The following is a 17,683-nucleotide window of genomic DNA, read 5'->3' as shown; positions in this document are numbered from 1 at the left end:
GTGTGCAGTGTGCCTGGTGAAGCCCAGCTTCCTGTAATGCCTGGTTCACCGCTGCACAGGCTTGGGAAGTTCAGCATGAACAACTCCTCCCACTCTGGATACAGAGAAAGAAGGTCTCCTTCTTCAGTGACCCCTTTTTTCATAAATACTGTCTATTTACCGTCAAGGTATTAATATTATTGATAAAGGCACAGGAACTGTTTGTCAGGTCAGAACTGTACCCAGAAACCTGTATCGTGTCTGGCAGCAAACAAGGACTTGTATTTCAGAAAAAGAAGTTCCCCATTTCAAATTATGTTTCCTGTCCTTGGACAAAGCAAGTCACATTAATAAAGGTAATCTTAAAACAACCTCCACATTGCTCCTCAGGCTCACTTCTGCAATGACACTACTGGTAGGCAGGCTGCTGAAGATGCAAGAGGTTGGTTAGTGCTTCAATAAAGTGTTCACCTTAAAAAAAAAAAAAAAGACAAAAACCAAAACCAACCCCCCCCCCCCCAAAACACTCGAACACGCAAAACCCCAAACTCAGTCTTTTAGTGGTGCAGCCAGATAAGTGATGAAACTTCTTAATTTAAAATACAATGGCAAGAAATTTCTAAGACATAACCTTTCCCTGAGCTTTATGACAAGCTTTGCTGTGCTACTGACAGTCTTTGTAAGGGTATGTGGAATGCAAAAGCATCTGCTTCATTGTGTTTGTTCAGTATAAAAGATGACAGAAGGGCACGTGAGCTATGAAACACACACAGGTGCACAAAATTTGCTGAGTAAGTAGATGGTAACAAAGACAAGAGTGGGGAGCAGAGGCTTTTAGGCCATTAAAGGAGCTGTCCAAGAAGACACCCTGAAGAGGGTCTGTTTGAGCTTTGTCTCTGGTAAGAATAGGAAAACATGATTATCCATGAGTGACACAAGATATTTGAGGGGGTGTATAGCACTGTGCAAAATTTCCTATGGTGTATCAGCAGGAGTCTGCAAAATTTTATACGGGGTGTTCACAGAACTGGCCAAAGACAGGGAAAGATCAGGGAGGATCAAGGAAGACACATGGGAAAATGAGATGTAAGGGGACTCATATGTGAGCTGGCAGAATTCAGTACATTTGTCTTACTGAGCTCTCTGTCTGAGAGCAACTAGTCCTATCTTTTTATAAAGCTTGTTTCTAACTTTTCTTTTGCACCTCAGTTTCCTGCCCCAGTGAATTTAATCCTGTGGATGTGTAATCTGCTATCAGATTTAAACTGGACTAGCCAGTGAGCAGGAGACACACGTACATGCCTGGGAGGGCCAGGGTCTAGGCATGGGCATTGGATGGACTGAGGGGCCATGGGGATTTGTGAATGAGGGTGTTCTGGTGAGTACAGGGAGTGAGGATGTGTGAGTGATCACCTGGGCATTTCAGTCCTGTTCAGCTGGAGAGGGGGAGCAGCACTTCACTCTCTGAATGTGCATTACGTGTCATTTCTGGTAGAGTTCTGTGTGCTCTGGTAGTCTGGCTGGCTCTGTTAGTTACCTCCGTGTGTGCCCTGCTTGTCCAGGATACATGGGAGCATAAGAATCATGCTGGGTCCAGAGAGTGTATGTGGATGGATTTCAGCAACCAGAAGCAACAAACCCCAGGTACCAGAAAAGTCTGGATTCAACACCTCTCGTAATATCCCTAGGCTTATTTTTAAAAAAAATCCACTTTACAGATGGCTCATGGGAATAGTAAAAGATTTGAACTTGGAAGGAATATAGTGGATTTTAGTTTATGAAAAATACTGTCAAAATATGAAAGAAAATGCTGAAAGAACTGTACTTCTCTGCACTGCTATAGTAGTCTTATAGACCTTATTTTTAATATTTTAAATTTATTTTAAAATTTTTTTAAATAATTGCATACATGTGAAACAGAATTGTACTGAAAGTAGTTTATCATCCAATTAATGCCATCTTCTGACCAATGAAGAAGGAGAAATCTATGCTGTGTTTTGCCTGCTAGACAACCTTCTGAACATATTCCACATATATACCAACTACATTACAACTTGTCTGTGATTATACTATTTACCAGAGAAACAGTATCTCATTACAATGGTATTTAACACCCGACTCTGGATTATATCTTACTTTGCACTTAGTTCAAAAACTAGTTCAATTTCTTCTTTACTTGTTTTTCATTTTTATCTCCATTCTGTAACAGCAGCTGTTATCACTGGAGATTCCTCATTCTAGCTGTAAGGTGTGGAAAGTGTTCTTAACATGGAATAAGTGCCTGTCTTTGGGCAGTTACTTAGTTGTCATCACACAGAACGCAAAAACAAACAAGCAGAAACCTACTTGAAGAAAAAATTATTTCTCTAGAAAGGTTTTACTTTGGAGTCTTGCTGAATGTTTTTGTCCAACATCTTCAACAATGAAACTGCAGTTAGATAGGAGAACTGAATCATCATGGCATTATAGAAACACATCAGCTACAGGATTGAAGTTTAATGAAGACTTTTATGTATAAGACTATGTCTAATTATGAATTCAACATTTTACTTAGCTCATAATAAGGCAAATATCCATGTGTGTCCATGATACCCAGGAGCACACACAACAACACAGAAGACAGCTGGAAAGAAGGATTCAATGGCAGAAAAATATTGTCAACAGCACAACTGGATCCATGGAAAATATTCTCAATCACCTGTTCTTTGCACTTTTCATCTTAAGTGCTTTAAAATACTTTTCCATGTAAACATTTGAATTTCTAGAATAGTAATCACTTTCTCTTGACACTAACTAACTTACTTGGAAGCACTTATTTTCCATGTCTATTTGCTAGCAAAAAGGCCAATATGACAGCTGAGTATTTGGTTAAATGATCTTAGAGCAGCCTGACTGATTACAACAAACTGGCAGGTGCTTGCCATGGTTTTGTTTGCAGTACAGTTGTTCCAGGCAGAAAGATGTCTCCTGTGGAACCTGCATATCAAGACAGATGTCTCCAATTATTGTTTTGATGGTGTTAAGGTATCACATCCTCTTGCCTGACTAAAACAGGGTCATTAAGTTTGGTTTCTTAATGCTAGATGTCTGGTGTGTTCATGTTTTGTGTTAGACAGGGAAGAGTTTGTGCACTTTTTCAATGACAGCTGTGTCTCCAGACTGCAGTGCAATTAAATTGTCTTGGGAAAAAATTAAAATGTAGAATATGTGCTTCTCAACTTCGGTTTTGTGCACATTGAACTTAAGACTGATGTAGCCAATGCAGGCAAAAAATATAAATGGACACTGACTAAGCCTTCTTAAGTATTCCTAAACCCTCCAGGTAACAAGTGTCAGCATGAGAGGATGTAGCGTTAAGCTGTGCCAGAGAGGTTTAGATTGGACGTTAGGTGAAACTTTGTAACACAAAGGGCGAGGTGACATTGGAATGGACTGCCCAGGGAGGAGGTGGAATCACCGTCTCTGGAGATGCCTAAGGCTGAACGTGGCACTTGCCATGGTATGCTTGACAAAGTGGGGCTGGATCCTAAGTTGGACTCGATGACCTCAGAGCGCTTTTCCAACCAAATTGATTCTGTGATTCTGTATGCTGACAGCAACTGTAATTTTATCAGTACAGTGAACTAGCAAAAAAAGAAAACTCGGCATTTCTTATCTTAGCAAACGGCAGGAGCCAGAACAGCACCGCAGAACAAGGGGCAATGAACCAGCCCTGAGGTTACCCGTGTGCAGGGCGGGACGGGCAGGCGGGACCCTCGGGGACGGGGCAGCTGCCCCGGCCGGTCCCGGCTCCCCGGGGGAGGCCCCGGCACGGCCCGGCCGGTCCCGGAGAGCCGGGGAAGACCTCGGCCGGTCCCGGCTCCCCGGGGGAGCCCCGGCTCCCGGGGGGGAGCCCCGGCACGGCCCGGCCGGTCCCGGCTCTCCGGGGAGGCCCCGCCCGGTCCTGGCGCAGCTTCCGGGGCAGCCGCGGCCGTTCCGGGCGGCGGCGCGGACGCCATGGGGGTGACGAGACAGAAACACGCTAAGAAGATCATGGGCTTCTACAAGCACAACTTCCAGTTCCGCGAGCCCTTCCAGGTGCTGCTGGATGGCACCTTCTGCCAGGCCGCGCTTCGCAACAAGATCCAGATCCGGGAGCAGCTGCCCGGGTACCTGGACGGCGCCGCGCAGCTCTGCACCACGCGGTACGGCGGCGAGCGCGCTCCGGCTGCCGGCCGGGCGAGGCGGTGGCGCTGGGGGCTGAGGGTAACTTGCAGGAGGCTGGGAGCATCCATCGGACCCAGCTGCCTTTCCGAAAGTGGCACCAACTGCGGGGCCAGCGGTAACCGCGCTGTGTGAGGGAGGGCCGGGTGGGTCTCGTCCCACCCGCAGCGTCTGCTTGGCGAGGTGGTAACAGCAGGGGCAAGCGGAGATTTCCTGGACCTGGAGGGAGTTCCTGCCTGGCGGGAGCTGCAGCCTGCCAGTGCCGGCTTGTTTCCAAAGCAGCTGTTCGCAAGGGAGGACAAGGATGGGCTAGACAAAGATATGGAAGTAGAGCATGCACACGGCATACTGAAGTTGCCTCCAAGTTGCCTTTGTTATTATTTGATTAGGTATAGTGTAAATATTAAAATACAAAATACAGTTACATTGTATATCTGCAATAACAGAATAGCCAACTGCCCGCTATGGAGGCAGATAGTGAAAATAGCCGGAAGAGGTTTACCCTAGGCTCAAAAAACACTGAGCCTTCTTGCTCAGCGTATGGAACTGGCCTGCACTTCTAGGCAGTATAAAGTATTGAGTCATGTCCTTAGCTGTGAAAGATTTGGGAATTGCTTTGATCCAAACTATTCCCATCATGTTGAAACGTCACTTCTTGCTTCTTTTGTCAGCAATATCTGTTGTTCACTTTGACCAGCTTCCACTTAGGCCAGCTGAATGAGCATGTTTTCTCTGCTGTCAGAATTCTGACTTGCTGAGACAGCACCTCAATGTTACGAAAAGAGCCTTGCAGGGGAAATGAGCTGGCTTGCTGTGACCCCCAGGTGGGGTCTCACTAGCATGGAGAAGGGGGGGAGAATCCCCTCCCTCACCTTGCTGCCTGCGCTGCTTTTGATGAAGCCCAGGACACAGTTGGCTTTCGCATTGCCAGCTCATGTTGACCTTCTTGTCCACCAACACAGGGCTGCTCTCAGTCCATTGTCAGGGCTGCTCTCAATCCATTCTCTTCCCAGTATTTGTGCTTGGGTTGCATTGACCCATATACAGGACCTTGCACTTGGCATTGTTGAACTCCATAAGGATTACACAAGCCCATCTGAAGCCTCTCCAGGCCCTTTCCCTCCAGAGTGTCAACAGCACCACACAGCTTGGTGTCTATGGCAAACATGCTGAGGGTTTCCCTGGATCCCACTGTCCATGTAACTGAAGATGTCAAATGACACTAAAGATGTCAAATGTTCCAATACCAACCCCTGAGGAATGCACTTGTCACTGGTCTCCACTTGGACATCGAGCTGTTTACTGCAGCTCTTCAAGTGCAACCCTCCAGTCAATCCATATCCACCAACTGATACATCTGTCAAATCCATGCCTCCAGTGTAAAGACAAGGATGTTGTATGGAACAGTGTGCAGAGCTTTGCCTAAGTGCAGTTGGGTGACATCTGTTGCCCTTCCTTATCCATCAACACTGTAGCTCTGTCACAGAAGGCTACCATATTTTTCATGGTTTCCCCTTAGTGAAGCCATGTTGCCCTCATTTTCCTCATGCCTTATGTACTTTCCAGGAGGATCTACTCCATACTCTTGCTAGGCACAGAGGTTAAAATATCTGGCCTGTTGTTCCCCAGATATTTTATTTCCATTTTAAAAATAAATTACATTTTCAAGTTTTATAATAAGTTAATTTAAAAAGAAATTAAATTTTAAAAATAATTTTATTTGTTAGGTAGTGGTTCATATGCTGTGTGGTATTCAAGCATAAATTTAAGGACTCAGCATTGTCCCTGATGTGAATTTTTAAATCATTTAATATATCCTAATTTTATTACTGGTTAATCATGTTTACAGCCAAGGAAACCTTGCTGATATCTTCAGATGGGCTATTGCTTTCTGGAGTTCAGAGCCTGAACAACTGGGCGTTGCTCATTCCTAAGTAGCTCACATCAGCCTTTTGCTGTTGTAAAAAATATGAGGGTTCTTTTTTGTTTAAAAATTATTGTCTCTTCTGGTTTTCAGATGTGTTATAAAAGAACTTGAATCACTGGGGAAAGCATTGTACGGAGCAAAATTAATTGCCCAGAGATTTCAAGTTCGAAACTGTTCTCACCATAAGAATCCTGTGAGTGGTTCAACCTGTTTACTTTCCATGATTGAAGATGGCAACCCTCATCACTTCTTTATTGCTACACAGGTAAAAGCTCATGGGAAATGTAGCTCCATTTCTTTTGAAGTGATGTTTTGATACCTAAGGATAAAGAAGCCTACAGTAGCCTTGATTATGAGGTTTTTAAATCGTTTGTGAGAATTAATCATGTAAAGCCTGACTTGCTCTTTAATGTATTTCCTAATAATGAAGCAGGGAATCTTTTCTCCTACTTGAACAAGCAGATTTTTTTTACTCTCTAATGATACTGCTTAGTTTAGCTGAAAGAGTAAGAAAACAGACTGACTAGGTATTGACATGTAAAAAACAACTCGTGAATGTTAATTTGCATATTGCTTGTGTGTGCATCCCCTTCTCTAAACTGCTTTGCACAGTACTCTGAAAAATGAAATTAAGTGTTAACATCCATATAACTTCAATTTAAATACATTTTAAACTAAAGAATAAATAACTATACAAATAAAAAGGCATTTTTTCTTGGGTTTATTATTGGGACTGCATGTATAAATGATATACAATATATATAAAAGAGTTTATAGCAGAATTCTTTATAGTTATGTAAGTTACAGGAGTTTAAAAATTATTTATTACAGAAAAAATTATGTTACTTCTTGTGTTGTGGTGGTCTGCATACAAGTGAATTGGGACTTTTTCCTCAAAAAATGTATGTGTGCATATACATGCAGGTAAAAGGAAAATGTTGGTAAATTTTGCATCAGAAGTACAGGTACTCAGGAGAGAAATTGAAATTTAGTTGTTCTGAAAGGCACTGCCATGTATATCTGCTAAATTAAGTTTCTTATCTTTTTCATAATGTAATTTATCTTCATAGTTTTGTATTAAAAGTAGGTGCATTTGAATTGCAAATACCATTTCATCTGAAAATATTGACTGAAGTGTTTAATTTTGCAGGACCAGGACTTATCAAACAAAGTGAAAAGGAAGCCTGGTATTCCTCTCCTCTTTATTATTCAGAACACTATGGTGCTAGACAAACCTTCTCCTAAATCTTTGGCATTTGTTCAAAAGTTGCAGACAAATCAGCTTGTTCCAGAGTACCAAAAACAAAGTATTGTGGAGCTTAAAGAAAAAGAAGGACTAGTAAAGCAACAAGGTGAAAAGAGAAGAAAACGTAAAAGGGCAGGCGGCCCCAATCCTCTCAGCTGTCTAAAGAAGAAAAAGAAGAAAACACAGGAGGGTCAGGAGCCTTCTGCTGAAAAAAAGAAGAGAAGAAAAAGAAAACGAAATAGAGTCAAAGCAGAAGCCATGCAGTCAGTGCAGAAGAATGAAGGAGAATAAACCCATCTTTGCAGACAAGACAGAATTTGAACATTGTTTGAACTTTGAAAAAAAAAAAGATTAATATGCAGTTATATGAAATTGAGTTGTTAATATTAAAATTTATTTTTATGAGGTGGCACTGCTTATTACAGTATCTCAGTATTTGCAGGTTATTGTCTAATAATTTATTCTGTTATTTAGTACTGGGTTTGTGACAAAATATTTAGGAACCCTCATATTTCATTATTCTCTCTATCATCATGGTTTGTGTTAAAATTCACATGCTATGTAGCAGATTTTTAGAAATGCTTCTTGGCTTCCATATAGATTTCAGTGGGATATTAGACTTCTTTCTGAATCGAGGTTGCTAATCTTAATAAAACTAGTTTTTACAGCTGGCCTGTTAGAGATTATGAAACTGACCTAAAATAACACAATAGCTTGTTTATCTCTGGATACAAAAGTTAACTCTTGCAAAGAGTTGCCCTCAAAAGCCCTGTCCAGCCTAAATTTCTCTCTAAGTACCATGTGAACCAATATGTCTCTGGGTGTTGGTCTTTATTTATTAAGAAAATCACTGAGGGTGTGCAATTTTGTTGTTATTCCTGACATTATAAGGGCATCTCTAGTCTTGCCTATTTCACCTGTAGTTTGTTCTTTATTTTTAATAGGAAAATGTAACTTAAAAATGCTGAATCAAAGCACTGGTAACACCTAATGCCATCACAGTAGCAGAGCTGTGCAGGATGCCTGGAGTACAAACAGCTGAGGGTGATGGGACTTGGGCCCTGATGACTGTTCTGCTGTTCTGTAAGGTTAGAAACAGATCAGAACTGGACTAGAGGAGAGTTGTGGTTTAACCCCAGCTGGTAACTCAGACCCATGCAGCTATTCACTCAACTTCCCCTGTCTTGGGATGGAGAGAATTGGAAGGGTGAAGTGAGAGAACTCGTGGGTTAAGATAAGGACAGTTTAATAAGGAAAGTAAAATAAGCATGCAAAACACAAGCAGTGCAGAAATAGGAATTCATTCACAGCTTCCCATGGACAGGCAGGTGTTCAGCCACCCCCAGGAAAGCAGAGCTCCATCAGGTGTAATGGTGACTTGGGAAGACAAACACCACTCCAAATGTCCTCCCACCTTCTTTCCCAGCTTTATATGCTGAGCGTCATGCCATATGCTATGGAATATCTTGGGTCAGTTGGAATCAGCTGCCCTGCCTGTGTCCCTTCCCAACTTCTTGTGTCCCCCCTGCCTACTTGCTGGTGAGATGAGAAGCAGAAAATGCCTTGACCCTGTGTAAGCACTGCTCAGCAATAACAAAAACATCTCAACACTTATGCACGAATCCAAAAACACAGCTACTGTGAAGAAAACTAACTACCCCAGCCTAAAGCAGCACAAGGAGAGTGTTTCTAAAATAGTTTCAAGTACCTGATTTTCCGTAATACCTATGGCTCCCTATGTCTTCTTAAATGGTGGCATTAGAGTCTGAAGCGAGTGACCAAAATGACAATAGAGAGATGTGTGGTATAGCACATGCTGTGGCATCAGTGTGCTCTCCCAGTGTTTCCAGTCATCTCTTGCCAGACTTTTATCTTTACTCAATGCATTTCTTCTTAACTGAGATGTTCTTAAAAGGGAAGTTTCCTGCTTCTTGACCTACATGGGTTTAAACTGTGTGTTCTAAACAGTCTTCTGTGTAGCATGCATTTGCAAAGTGGTTCTTGTGCACTGTCTGCACAGGTTCTTGAATGTCTGGAGTACACAGCTATAATCTGTGACTCTTTCTCTTGGCTTTTCAAATTATATAGACAGTTGTTTCACAGCTTGAATTCCTAGAGGGACTGGGCCAGCTAAACCTTGAGTGATGGGAGTTGGCCAGCTTGAGTGATGGGAGTTGGCCAGTCTTAGCAGACTCTGCAGGGTCACATCTGGCCAGCACAGAGCGGTGCACGGTGTGCTCTGTACTTGCAGCACGGGACACTGCTGCAGCCCCAGCCCAGGCCTTCCTCGCAACACAGCTGTTAGGAGCAGGCTGTGCCTGCATTGTTCTGTATGAGACCATAAGCATCTTTGGAACAGACTGTGAGAGACAGAAGCAGGGCAGAAGGGTGCTATAGTCAAGATGAAAGCTTTAATTGAAATTTAAAACAGTCACATGCTCATCGTGATTTTGTTCCCACATTAATTGCTGAAGTGAGTTCTGAGGAGAAATTTAGTAACTCCTGGAAATACCTTAATGCAGGATATTTGTTTGACACCTTTCTCAAGCTGTCATAGTCCCTATACCGTCACTTCTTTGGGTACAGTCCCATATTAATGTTTTTTTCTTCCCATTCCTCCATAAATATTGCTTATATTTCTTCCCCCTCCTGAAACCCACCCACAGACATCTCTGCTGTAAGTAAAACTTGGAGCAGACAGCAAAGTTGGTTCTCAATCAAAATCTCATTCTGAGTCAAAAGTATATTGAAACCCAGAAACTTTACTAAAAATATTGTTTTAAAAATAGAAAATAGAGCAGAAAACACCCTAATTATTTACAGCAGTCCCTTTCAGTGTCATTGAAACACAAAGCTTAAATTCACCTTTTTTTAAAGACTGTGAACAGACACAAACATAATTTCTTTAAAAAAACCCAATATTTTAACAGTCCTCTAAAGACTCCCACCTTACGGAATTTAAAACAGCATTTATCTGTTTCCTTAGCATTTGAACACAAACTGACTTGTGGTGCTGCTATTGGGAAGAACTGGAATACAAAGGGAGTGAGCTCTTAAGAGAAAAACTATAAAATTTATCTGCTGCATACTTGCAACTCTCCTCCTGCGTGGTAAGTAATTTGTGAGCTTTGGGAGAGAGCTCCCACCCAGGCAACAAGCAGAGGCTATCGGACCATGTGTTTTACCGCTTTGCAATTTGAAAGAGAAGCTCACCTCGTTTCCAAGAGAAGCACGTCCAGCAGGGTAAAGCTGACTGGCTGTGTTTATACCGGTAAATCAGTAGCCCTGGGAGCAGCCGGTCACACCGAGCCCAGCTGCCCGGGCCGGTTCTGCCGCAGCTCACACCGCTGTGGCTGCAGGCTGAGCGGTCCCTGCGGGTGCTCTCGGGCTGCACTGACTCTGCCTGCCAGGTTCTGTGAGGTTTAGCTGGCCCAGTCCCTCTAGGAATTCATCAGTGTGAATCTCTAGGAGTATCCCTAGGCCTGTGAGAAACACCACTGTGGGAGCACCCACAGAGCCAACTTGGCTGTCATAGGTGTTCACTCCACATACTGCCCAAAAAGCCGCTGCCTTATTTATCAATAAAAAGTCTGGAGTTGTGTCACAACTCTGCTATAGACAGGGTTCCCAATATAACTGCTCTCATGAAGTTTAGGATTATTTTGCTCTAGGGTGTTAGAGAGACTGGTTTCAGTTTTGAAACTACAGAAGCCAGAAGTAAATCAAAAGGAGCTTGACTAAAAAATTCTTTGGGGCTATTGATTCCCTCTTTTCTCAGACACTATAAAAATATACCCCAATCCTAGGCAGCAGCTCACTAAATCTTTTTTTTTTTTTTTTCTTTAAAAAGACAGGGAAATAACCAGTGTTATACAATACAATGTATGCTACATGTGCAGAGTAATAGAGGAAGAAAACAATCAGCCACAGTCTGCAGGGCATTAATGTTGAATTTAGGATGGAGTCTCCTCTACAAGCAGCAGAAGATATTTACCTAGACTGCCTGCCAATTCAATTGGCTGGATTTATATGTTAGTGTGATCCGGTACTGTACAACAAATCACTCCCTGGGCATCTGTTAATGACACGAAATAGATGAGTTAATTAGACGTTTCTGGAACCTGGGATGTTTATGAACCATTAAAGTAAATATGAATATGGTATGACTTGAGGAATAAATACATTCTGGTGGTGAAAATAAAATAGGATGTCCAGATCAGTCCTGCTCATTTGTTTTCAGCTACACTGATACAGTGTGAATGACTTCTCCATCAGCTTTATAGTGCTCCTGGAGTTTCTTGAACATGTTCTGTCAGATACAAGATGAAGAACATTGGAACAATACCATTATTTATATTCACTGCATCTTTCATATAGAAGTTTCACAAACAGCTACTGTATATTTCATACCTCTGTGCGGGCGTAATATCTCACACAGGGAGCAGCCAGAGATACGGGAATGAACAAATAAGAGCCCCAGCAGGTGTTATCATTTACAATTTAAGGGAGAAAAATTGCAGTGTTCCGAGAGAGAATGACAGAAAGCAAAAGTTTTTGTACCCGGAGAGTCAGGAGTGAGAGAGAGACTGCACCTTGTGATTTAGGAATGGCCTAACTAATGCCAGGAAAGGGACTTGTGATGTATTTCTGGTAATTATTATGTCTGTGCACTCCAAGCCCCAGATTTGTCTCAGAGAGCTCGGCTGTCTGCGTAGAGGCAGTCATTTTGTAAAAGTTTCTACAGCTTGTTATAGAAGAGACAGGCTGGGCTCCCTCAGGGGGACTTTGTTTTCTGATTTCTTCTGCAGTTGAGAGGGATAGCATGCAGCTGTGCTTTGTGTATGGATACAGGGAAACAACGAAGCTGTTAACGAGGGTCCAATTAAAAACAACCCAGAGCGGAGAGCTGGAAGGAAGAAAAAAGACAATATATTAGTCACTGAGATTTAAAGAAACCAAGGAAGAGAAAAAAAAATATATATGAGGGTTTCACAGTGTTAACTGGAGGAAAGAATTGGTCAGCAGTGAAAGGTGAACCAGAAATGGCTCAGCAGTCAAGGAGAGTAGGGAACACAATAATAAACCACAAACAAGTATTTTTTTTAGATCTTTCTAATTACCTTAAGGAAACCCCATTCCTCTTTGTGGCTCAGTTTCTGCCTTTTCAAAACAGCAAGCTGAACTGACTCAGTGATCTGCTCACAGATCCTATGCTGATAGCCCAGGAAGTCCTGCAGAATGTCGGTCTCATGCCACCAAACACTTTGTGTCTTTATGGTTTTTCACTATCACTCACTTTGCAGCACTGCAGGTTTGCAGCCAAATCATTCTGCTGTAGAGCTTGCCTGACCTTGCACATGGCTCACTGCGCAGCATGCAGATATTACATCCAGGAGGAACCCTACTCATGCCATTACTGATAGGGTTAATTGCTTCTGAGGGTACTCACAGCAATACTCTGGGATAGCCAGCCAGCAATTCTGGCATGTTATGGGTTCTTTTTAAAGTCTAATCTCCTTCCAAGAACTCAGTAGGGGACTTCAAAAGTTTCTTGTTGCAGTCTTGACTTATGGTTTGATCCAGAATGATCTTGTTGCCATATTAATTCCTCTGGGGCCAAAGATGCTACTGATCTGACTCTTCAGAGTGGATATTCTTTCAGACTGTCTTGGAGAAACACAGGAAATGTTTCACTTTGTGAATTGGCACACACTTTGACAGCCAGGTTTTCAGAAAAAAAAACTAAGAACAAACACTTTTCTAGAATTCCTGGCTCCCCTTTCCACCCTGACCTCTCTTTCAGCTCTGAAAAATACAAGCAGGGCTGTTCTGGGATGGTCCAAAAATCTGTCTCAGCCAGCATCACGCCTCTAATAGTGGCTGAATGTTGTTCTCAGGAGTAGAATGAAAATTGACAAAACATCCTCTTGGTGCTTCCCCAAATGACTTTCCAACTTTCTGACAATTTACTAGGGAGTTCCTGACCCAAGAAAAATATTTTGTTTCTAACAGCAGACAATGAATTTCTGTTTCACTAATTTGTTCAATCTCTCCTTGAAACCATGTAAACTTTAAACCTCTAATTTTCTGTGGCAAGGAGTTGCATAATTTGAACACATCTTATGAAAAATACTTTCATGCATCAATTAAGAATCTGCTGCCTACCAGCTAGCCCTTATAACAGGTAAAAGTTTAAAGAGTTATTCCTTAGTCATCCTTCCCATACCACTTGTGCTTGAATAGACATTTGTGATATTTGCCCTCATTCATCTCTTTTCCAAGCTGAAGTGTCTTCGGCATCACAAAAAGCAGTACCTAAAAAAAAGCAGATTTCAGTTTAGTCAGGCACACTTGAGAAAACCACAGTCTCTGCCTTCAGATGGATGTTCTTCAAGGAAGAGTGTGGACAGGAAGAGTCTTGTGGGAAAAGGTGAAGGACAGGAACTCTGCATTCAGCTCTTTGTTTGTGACAGATTCCATGGGTTCTTGAGCTGAATGCCACTGCCCTTGAACATGTCTGGGCTTCTTGCCCGTGGAATGACAGTGAATGCGCATCCCTGACTCCCAAGCTCTCCAGAAACTGGCATTCACAAATCAACTGGCTCCTGTGCTTATATTGTTCCAAAAGCCCAGTCTTCACCCAATGCACAGTAAATCCTAAATATAACTCAGCTGCACACTAGGCTTAGGATTGTATCCCTGTACCCTAAAATTAAGATATAAATGATAATTTGAATAAGGCAGAATCATAGAACAGCCCAGGTTGGAAGGGACCTTGAAAGATCATTTGGTACAACCTTTCACAGAACAGGGAGCTAAATGAGATTATCTAGCACCCTGTTCAATGATGTCTGAAAAACCTCCAGTAATGGGGACCCCACCCCATCCTTGAGGAGGTTGTTTCACTGAATGATTGCTCTTTGTGTAAAAAATGTCTTTCTTGTGTTGATATGAAACCTCTGCCAGTGCCACTTGTTTGTGTTGCCCCTTGTATGCTTCATGTGGATCTTTGTGAAGAGGCAGTGTCCTCTTGTAGTCACTCTTTAAACACAGTGATGATGTGACTCTCCCTAAGCCTTCTCCAGGGAAAAAAGACCTAACTCCTTCAGTCTTCCCTACAGAGCAGATTCTGCAGCTCTCTGATAATCTTCATGGCCCCTCTTTGGACACTCCCCAGTCTGCTTATATCTTTCTTGAAATGTGGAGGCCAGAACAAGACACAGTACTCCAAATGCAGCCTGACAAGCACTGAGTGGGATGGTAAAGTCCCTACCATTGCAAGTTAAGCTCCTGCAGATGCAGCCCAGGATCCAATTTACCTTTGTGGCTGCAGCCACACACTGCTGATTTGTGATCAGCTTGTCATCCACCCCCAGGTCCCTTTCAGTGATGCTGCTCCCCAAGCACAGATCCTGGCCTGTTCTGGGCTCTTTGGTCATGTTGTCCCAGGTGCAGGACCTTGCACTCATTAAACTTCATCCAGTTCTTGCTCTCCTGCTCTCCCAGCCTGCCCAGGTCTCTCTGAGATGTCTCTTCCTTCTGACATATTCCCCTCACCACCTAGTTTGGTGTCATCAGTAAACTTGTGGAGGCTGCTTTCAGTCCCATCGTTCAGATCATTTACAAAGATGTTCAGCACCATGGGGCCCAGTGTCAATCTCTGGGGGATCCACCCTTGATTTCCATGACTTTTCAATTATTATAGATAGTGGTCTTGCACTGAGAAGTAGCTAATTTCCCTGCCATGTTTAGCAGTGGTCCTGTGTCTTACCTTATTGGTTATGTGTCTGAAGACCCATTTCTTGTTGTTCTTGGCATCTCTGGCTAATTTCAGGTCTAGCTGAGCCTTAACATTCTTGATTGCCTCCTTGCATGCCCTGCCATGGTTCTTGTCATCCTCAAAGGTTTCGTGCTACATGTCCATAGCCAGAATCTTCCCTCAAGTCCCATGTTTGTATTTTTATCCCATTTGTAGGCCTTGCTTCTCAGTATCCATAATGACTTTTCAGAATATGAGTTGCCTGCTCGTATTAGATTTTTTTTTATTAATTAAACTGGATATTAAAAAAAAAGAGTTCTGTATCATCATTAGAATGCCCACAGAACTGCAGTGTTTCTTTTTTCTTTGTGTAGTAAAGAAGTCAAATTTATTGTTGTCCTAAACACAAAGAACACCACTGGTGTTAAGCTTGAGTCAGAGATAAATTTGCACAAAATTGGTGCTATCAGAACCCATGCAAGGCCTGCCAAGCTTCTGAGAAGAATATAGTAAAATTAAAATGGGGATACGGCATTCATACAAATCACTGCATTATGCCAGACAGTGGAATTTTCTTCCATGTATTTGGCTTTTTGTGATTTCTGGGGGACTTGTTTTCAAGTCTGTATTTACTTCTTAATGATAGTGAGAACTAGAACATTGTTATTACATATGCTTGAGAATATAAAAATGGTAGACAATTAGCTTCAGTTATGTAGAGTATCTGAGGACTGTTTAATTTATTAGATTTTTACTTGGACTCTGTGTGTAATGGACTAGGAAATGGTAAGAAATAAGGCTGTATAATTAATCTGAAAAAAATCTTGGTTCCTCCCCTCACTCCTTCCTTTTCAACTAATGAGATTTTTAATTATTACTTTTTGGGGTTGTTGTTGCTGTTGTTATTATTTATAACTTATTTAATTATGTACTTTAGAATAATTTTTGGTGGGCACTTGCCAGTTTACTAATATTCACTGCCCACTACCTGATGGTGTCAACAAACACACCATCTGTTCACTTGTGCCTTCCAGAACTCTCTGAAGTAGCTAGCTGACTCAAGCTGCAGGTGGTAGGATTGCTCAAAATACGTAATTACCAAACTTCTAAGTAGTAAAACTTTTTTTCATGTATACTTTTATAAAATCACGCTTGATTTCAAGGCTTTCTCTACTACCCTCCAGTTATACACAAGCTTACCTCCGCCACAAACATATCTGATAGCATTATGCTGAAGAAGAAGGTGAATGCCCTCTTTCACATTTTTTGCTGAAGGATTTCTCAGCATGTTTTTTTTCCAGGCCAAAACTCACCTGCCTAGTGATAAGGACCACATTTTTTGTATATTTGAGTGTGTCCCATCAGGACACACTCAAATATACAAAAGGTATGAGTGGGTCATCCTACCAGATTGTGGAGGGGAGACTGGATCTCAAAGCCGCGAGCCCTCATGGAGGACAGTGCTTGAGGCTTGGCTGTTTTGTGGCTGCTGTGCCCTTCCCTTTGGTGACTAATGAATTAATCCCTGTTGGAACATATTCAAAACAGAAATCTCAGCAGGTTACGATAATAATAATAACAATATTCTATCAGAAGAGGAAATAAAGCAATATTCATGATAGTGGATATTTCTACAGGCTTTTACTTGAATTCTCTGAAACAGCTAGTGTTATTTCTGTGCCATTATTAAATGTAACCCTTGAGGAATTAATTGCATATGTATCTCATATTGAAGCCCTATTTATATGATCAAGCAATCTGGAACAGATAAACCCCTTCTTGGGAAACCTCTGCTGCTTGACAATATTTGCCTTTGCCTCAGACAGGTTATGCCCCCCGGGACCCCAGGAGCTCACTAAAGTATCATTCGTAATGCAGCGTGACAAATCCCGGAGCCAGGGCGATAATCTCTGCAAACTCTGTACAAACAGTCCCTGTGCCTCAGCACAAGTGATTAATGGGCTCTGTGGAATCAGCATACGGCCCTCTGCATTAATTACTTGTGAAGGACGCTAACTGGGAAGCCGGAGGTCTGCGCAGGATGTGGGGAGGCCGCGGGCGGGCCCCGCTCCGCTGTGCTGGGGAAGGGAGCGGGGCAGCCCGAACTCCCCGGGCTGTCCTGCTCCGCTGTGCTGGGGAAGGGAGCGGGGCAGCCCGAGCTCCCCTGGCCCCAGGGGCGGCTCAGGGCCAGGCTGGGGTCCCGGGCCCCGCTCCGCTGTGCTGGGGAAGGGAGCGGGGCAGCCCGAGCTCCCCTGGCCCCAGGGGCGGCTCAGGGCCAGGCTGGGGTCCCGGGCCCCGCTCCGCTGTGCTGGGGAAGGGAGCGGGGCAGCCCGAGCTCCCCGGGCCCCAGGGTGGCTCAGGGCCAGGCTGGGGTCCGGGACCTCCCTCCGCAGGCAGCGGGGACAACTTGGCCTGGGTGGGCCCGGGACAGGCACTAAAGCGCAGCTCTGCTCCACACAAATTTCTTGTGCCCTGCTCACACTGGGTGCTGCGCATGAGAGAGAACCTCCGCCGAGCACGGCTTTGGAGTGGGCTCGGAGAGCAGCCGAGGGGACCGGGGCTGGAGGGG

At 43.2% G+C, this 17,683-nt stretch overlaps 1 protein-coding gene and 1 long non-coding RNA gene across 2 annotated transcripts; one reads left to right on the top strand and one right to left on the bottom strand.

Moving 5' to 3' along the window:
- Window positions 1-3,928: 3,928 nt before the first annotated feature.
- On the top strand, window positions 3,929-7,760 carry UTP23 (UTP23 small subunit processome component). Its single transcript, XM_068182609.1, has 3 exons — window positions 3,929-4,163; window positions 6,200-6,374; window positions 7,260-7,760. Exons 1-3 carry the CDS (start codon window positions 3,976-3,978, stop codon window positions 7,644-7,646), a joined length of 750 nt encoding a protein of 249 aa, XP_068038710.1. The 5' UTR covers window positions 3,929-3,975; the 3' UTR covers window positions 7,647-7,760.
- A 3,928-nt stretch (window positions 7,761-11,688) lies between these two features.
- On the bottom strand, window positions 11,689-16,477 carry LOC137469647 (uncharacterized). The gene is made up of 2 exons (XR_010996626.1): window positions 16,428-16,477; window positions 11,689-12,261 (listed from the first exon to the last, which is right to left on the bottom strand). It is a non-coding gene; the product is annotated as an uncharacterized lncRNA (long non-coding RNA).
- Between the last annotated feature and the right edge of the window lie 1,206 nt (window positions 16,478-17,683).

This window comes from Anomalospiza imberbis, chromosome 1 (assembly GCF_031753505.1).
Source record: "Anomalospiza imberbis isolate Cuckoo-Finch-1a 21T00152 chromosome 1, ASM3175350v1, whole genome shotgun sequence".
NCBI lineage: Eukaryota > Metazoa > Chordata > Aves > Passeriformes > Viduidae > Anomalospiza > Anomalospiza imberbis.
The sequence above is the reverse complement of the archived record's forward strand: the minus strand, read 5'-3'. Positions and strand labels throughout refer to the sequence as shown.

What these genes read in the sequence shown, in the direction of transcription:
- UTP23 (XM_068182609.1), top strand. Translation starts at nt 3,976, where the DNA reads ATGGGGGTGACGAGACAGAAACACGCTAAGAAGATCATGGGCTTCTAC. An exon ending in GCGCAGCTCTGCACCACGCG is followed by an intron (nt 4,164 to 6,199) that starts GTACGGCGGCGA and finishes TCTGGTTTTCAG; the next exon opens with ATGTGTTATAAAAGAACTTG. An exon ending in ACTTCTTTATTGCTACACAG is followed by an intron (nt 6,375 to 7,259) that starts GTAAAAGCTCAT and finishes TTAATTTTGCAG; the next exon opens with GACCAGGACTTATCAAACAA.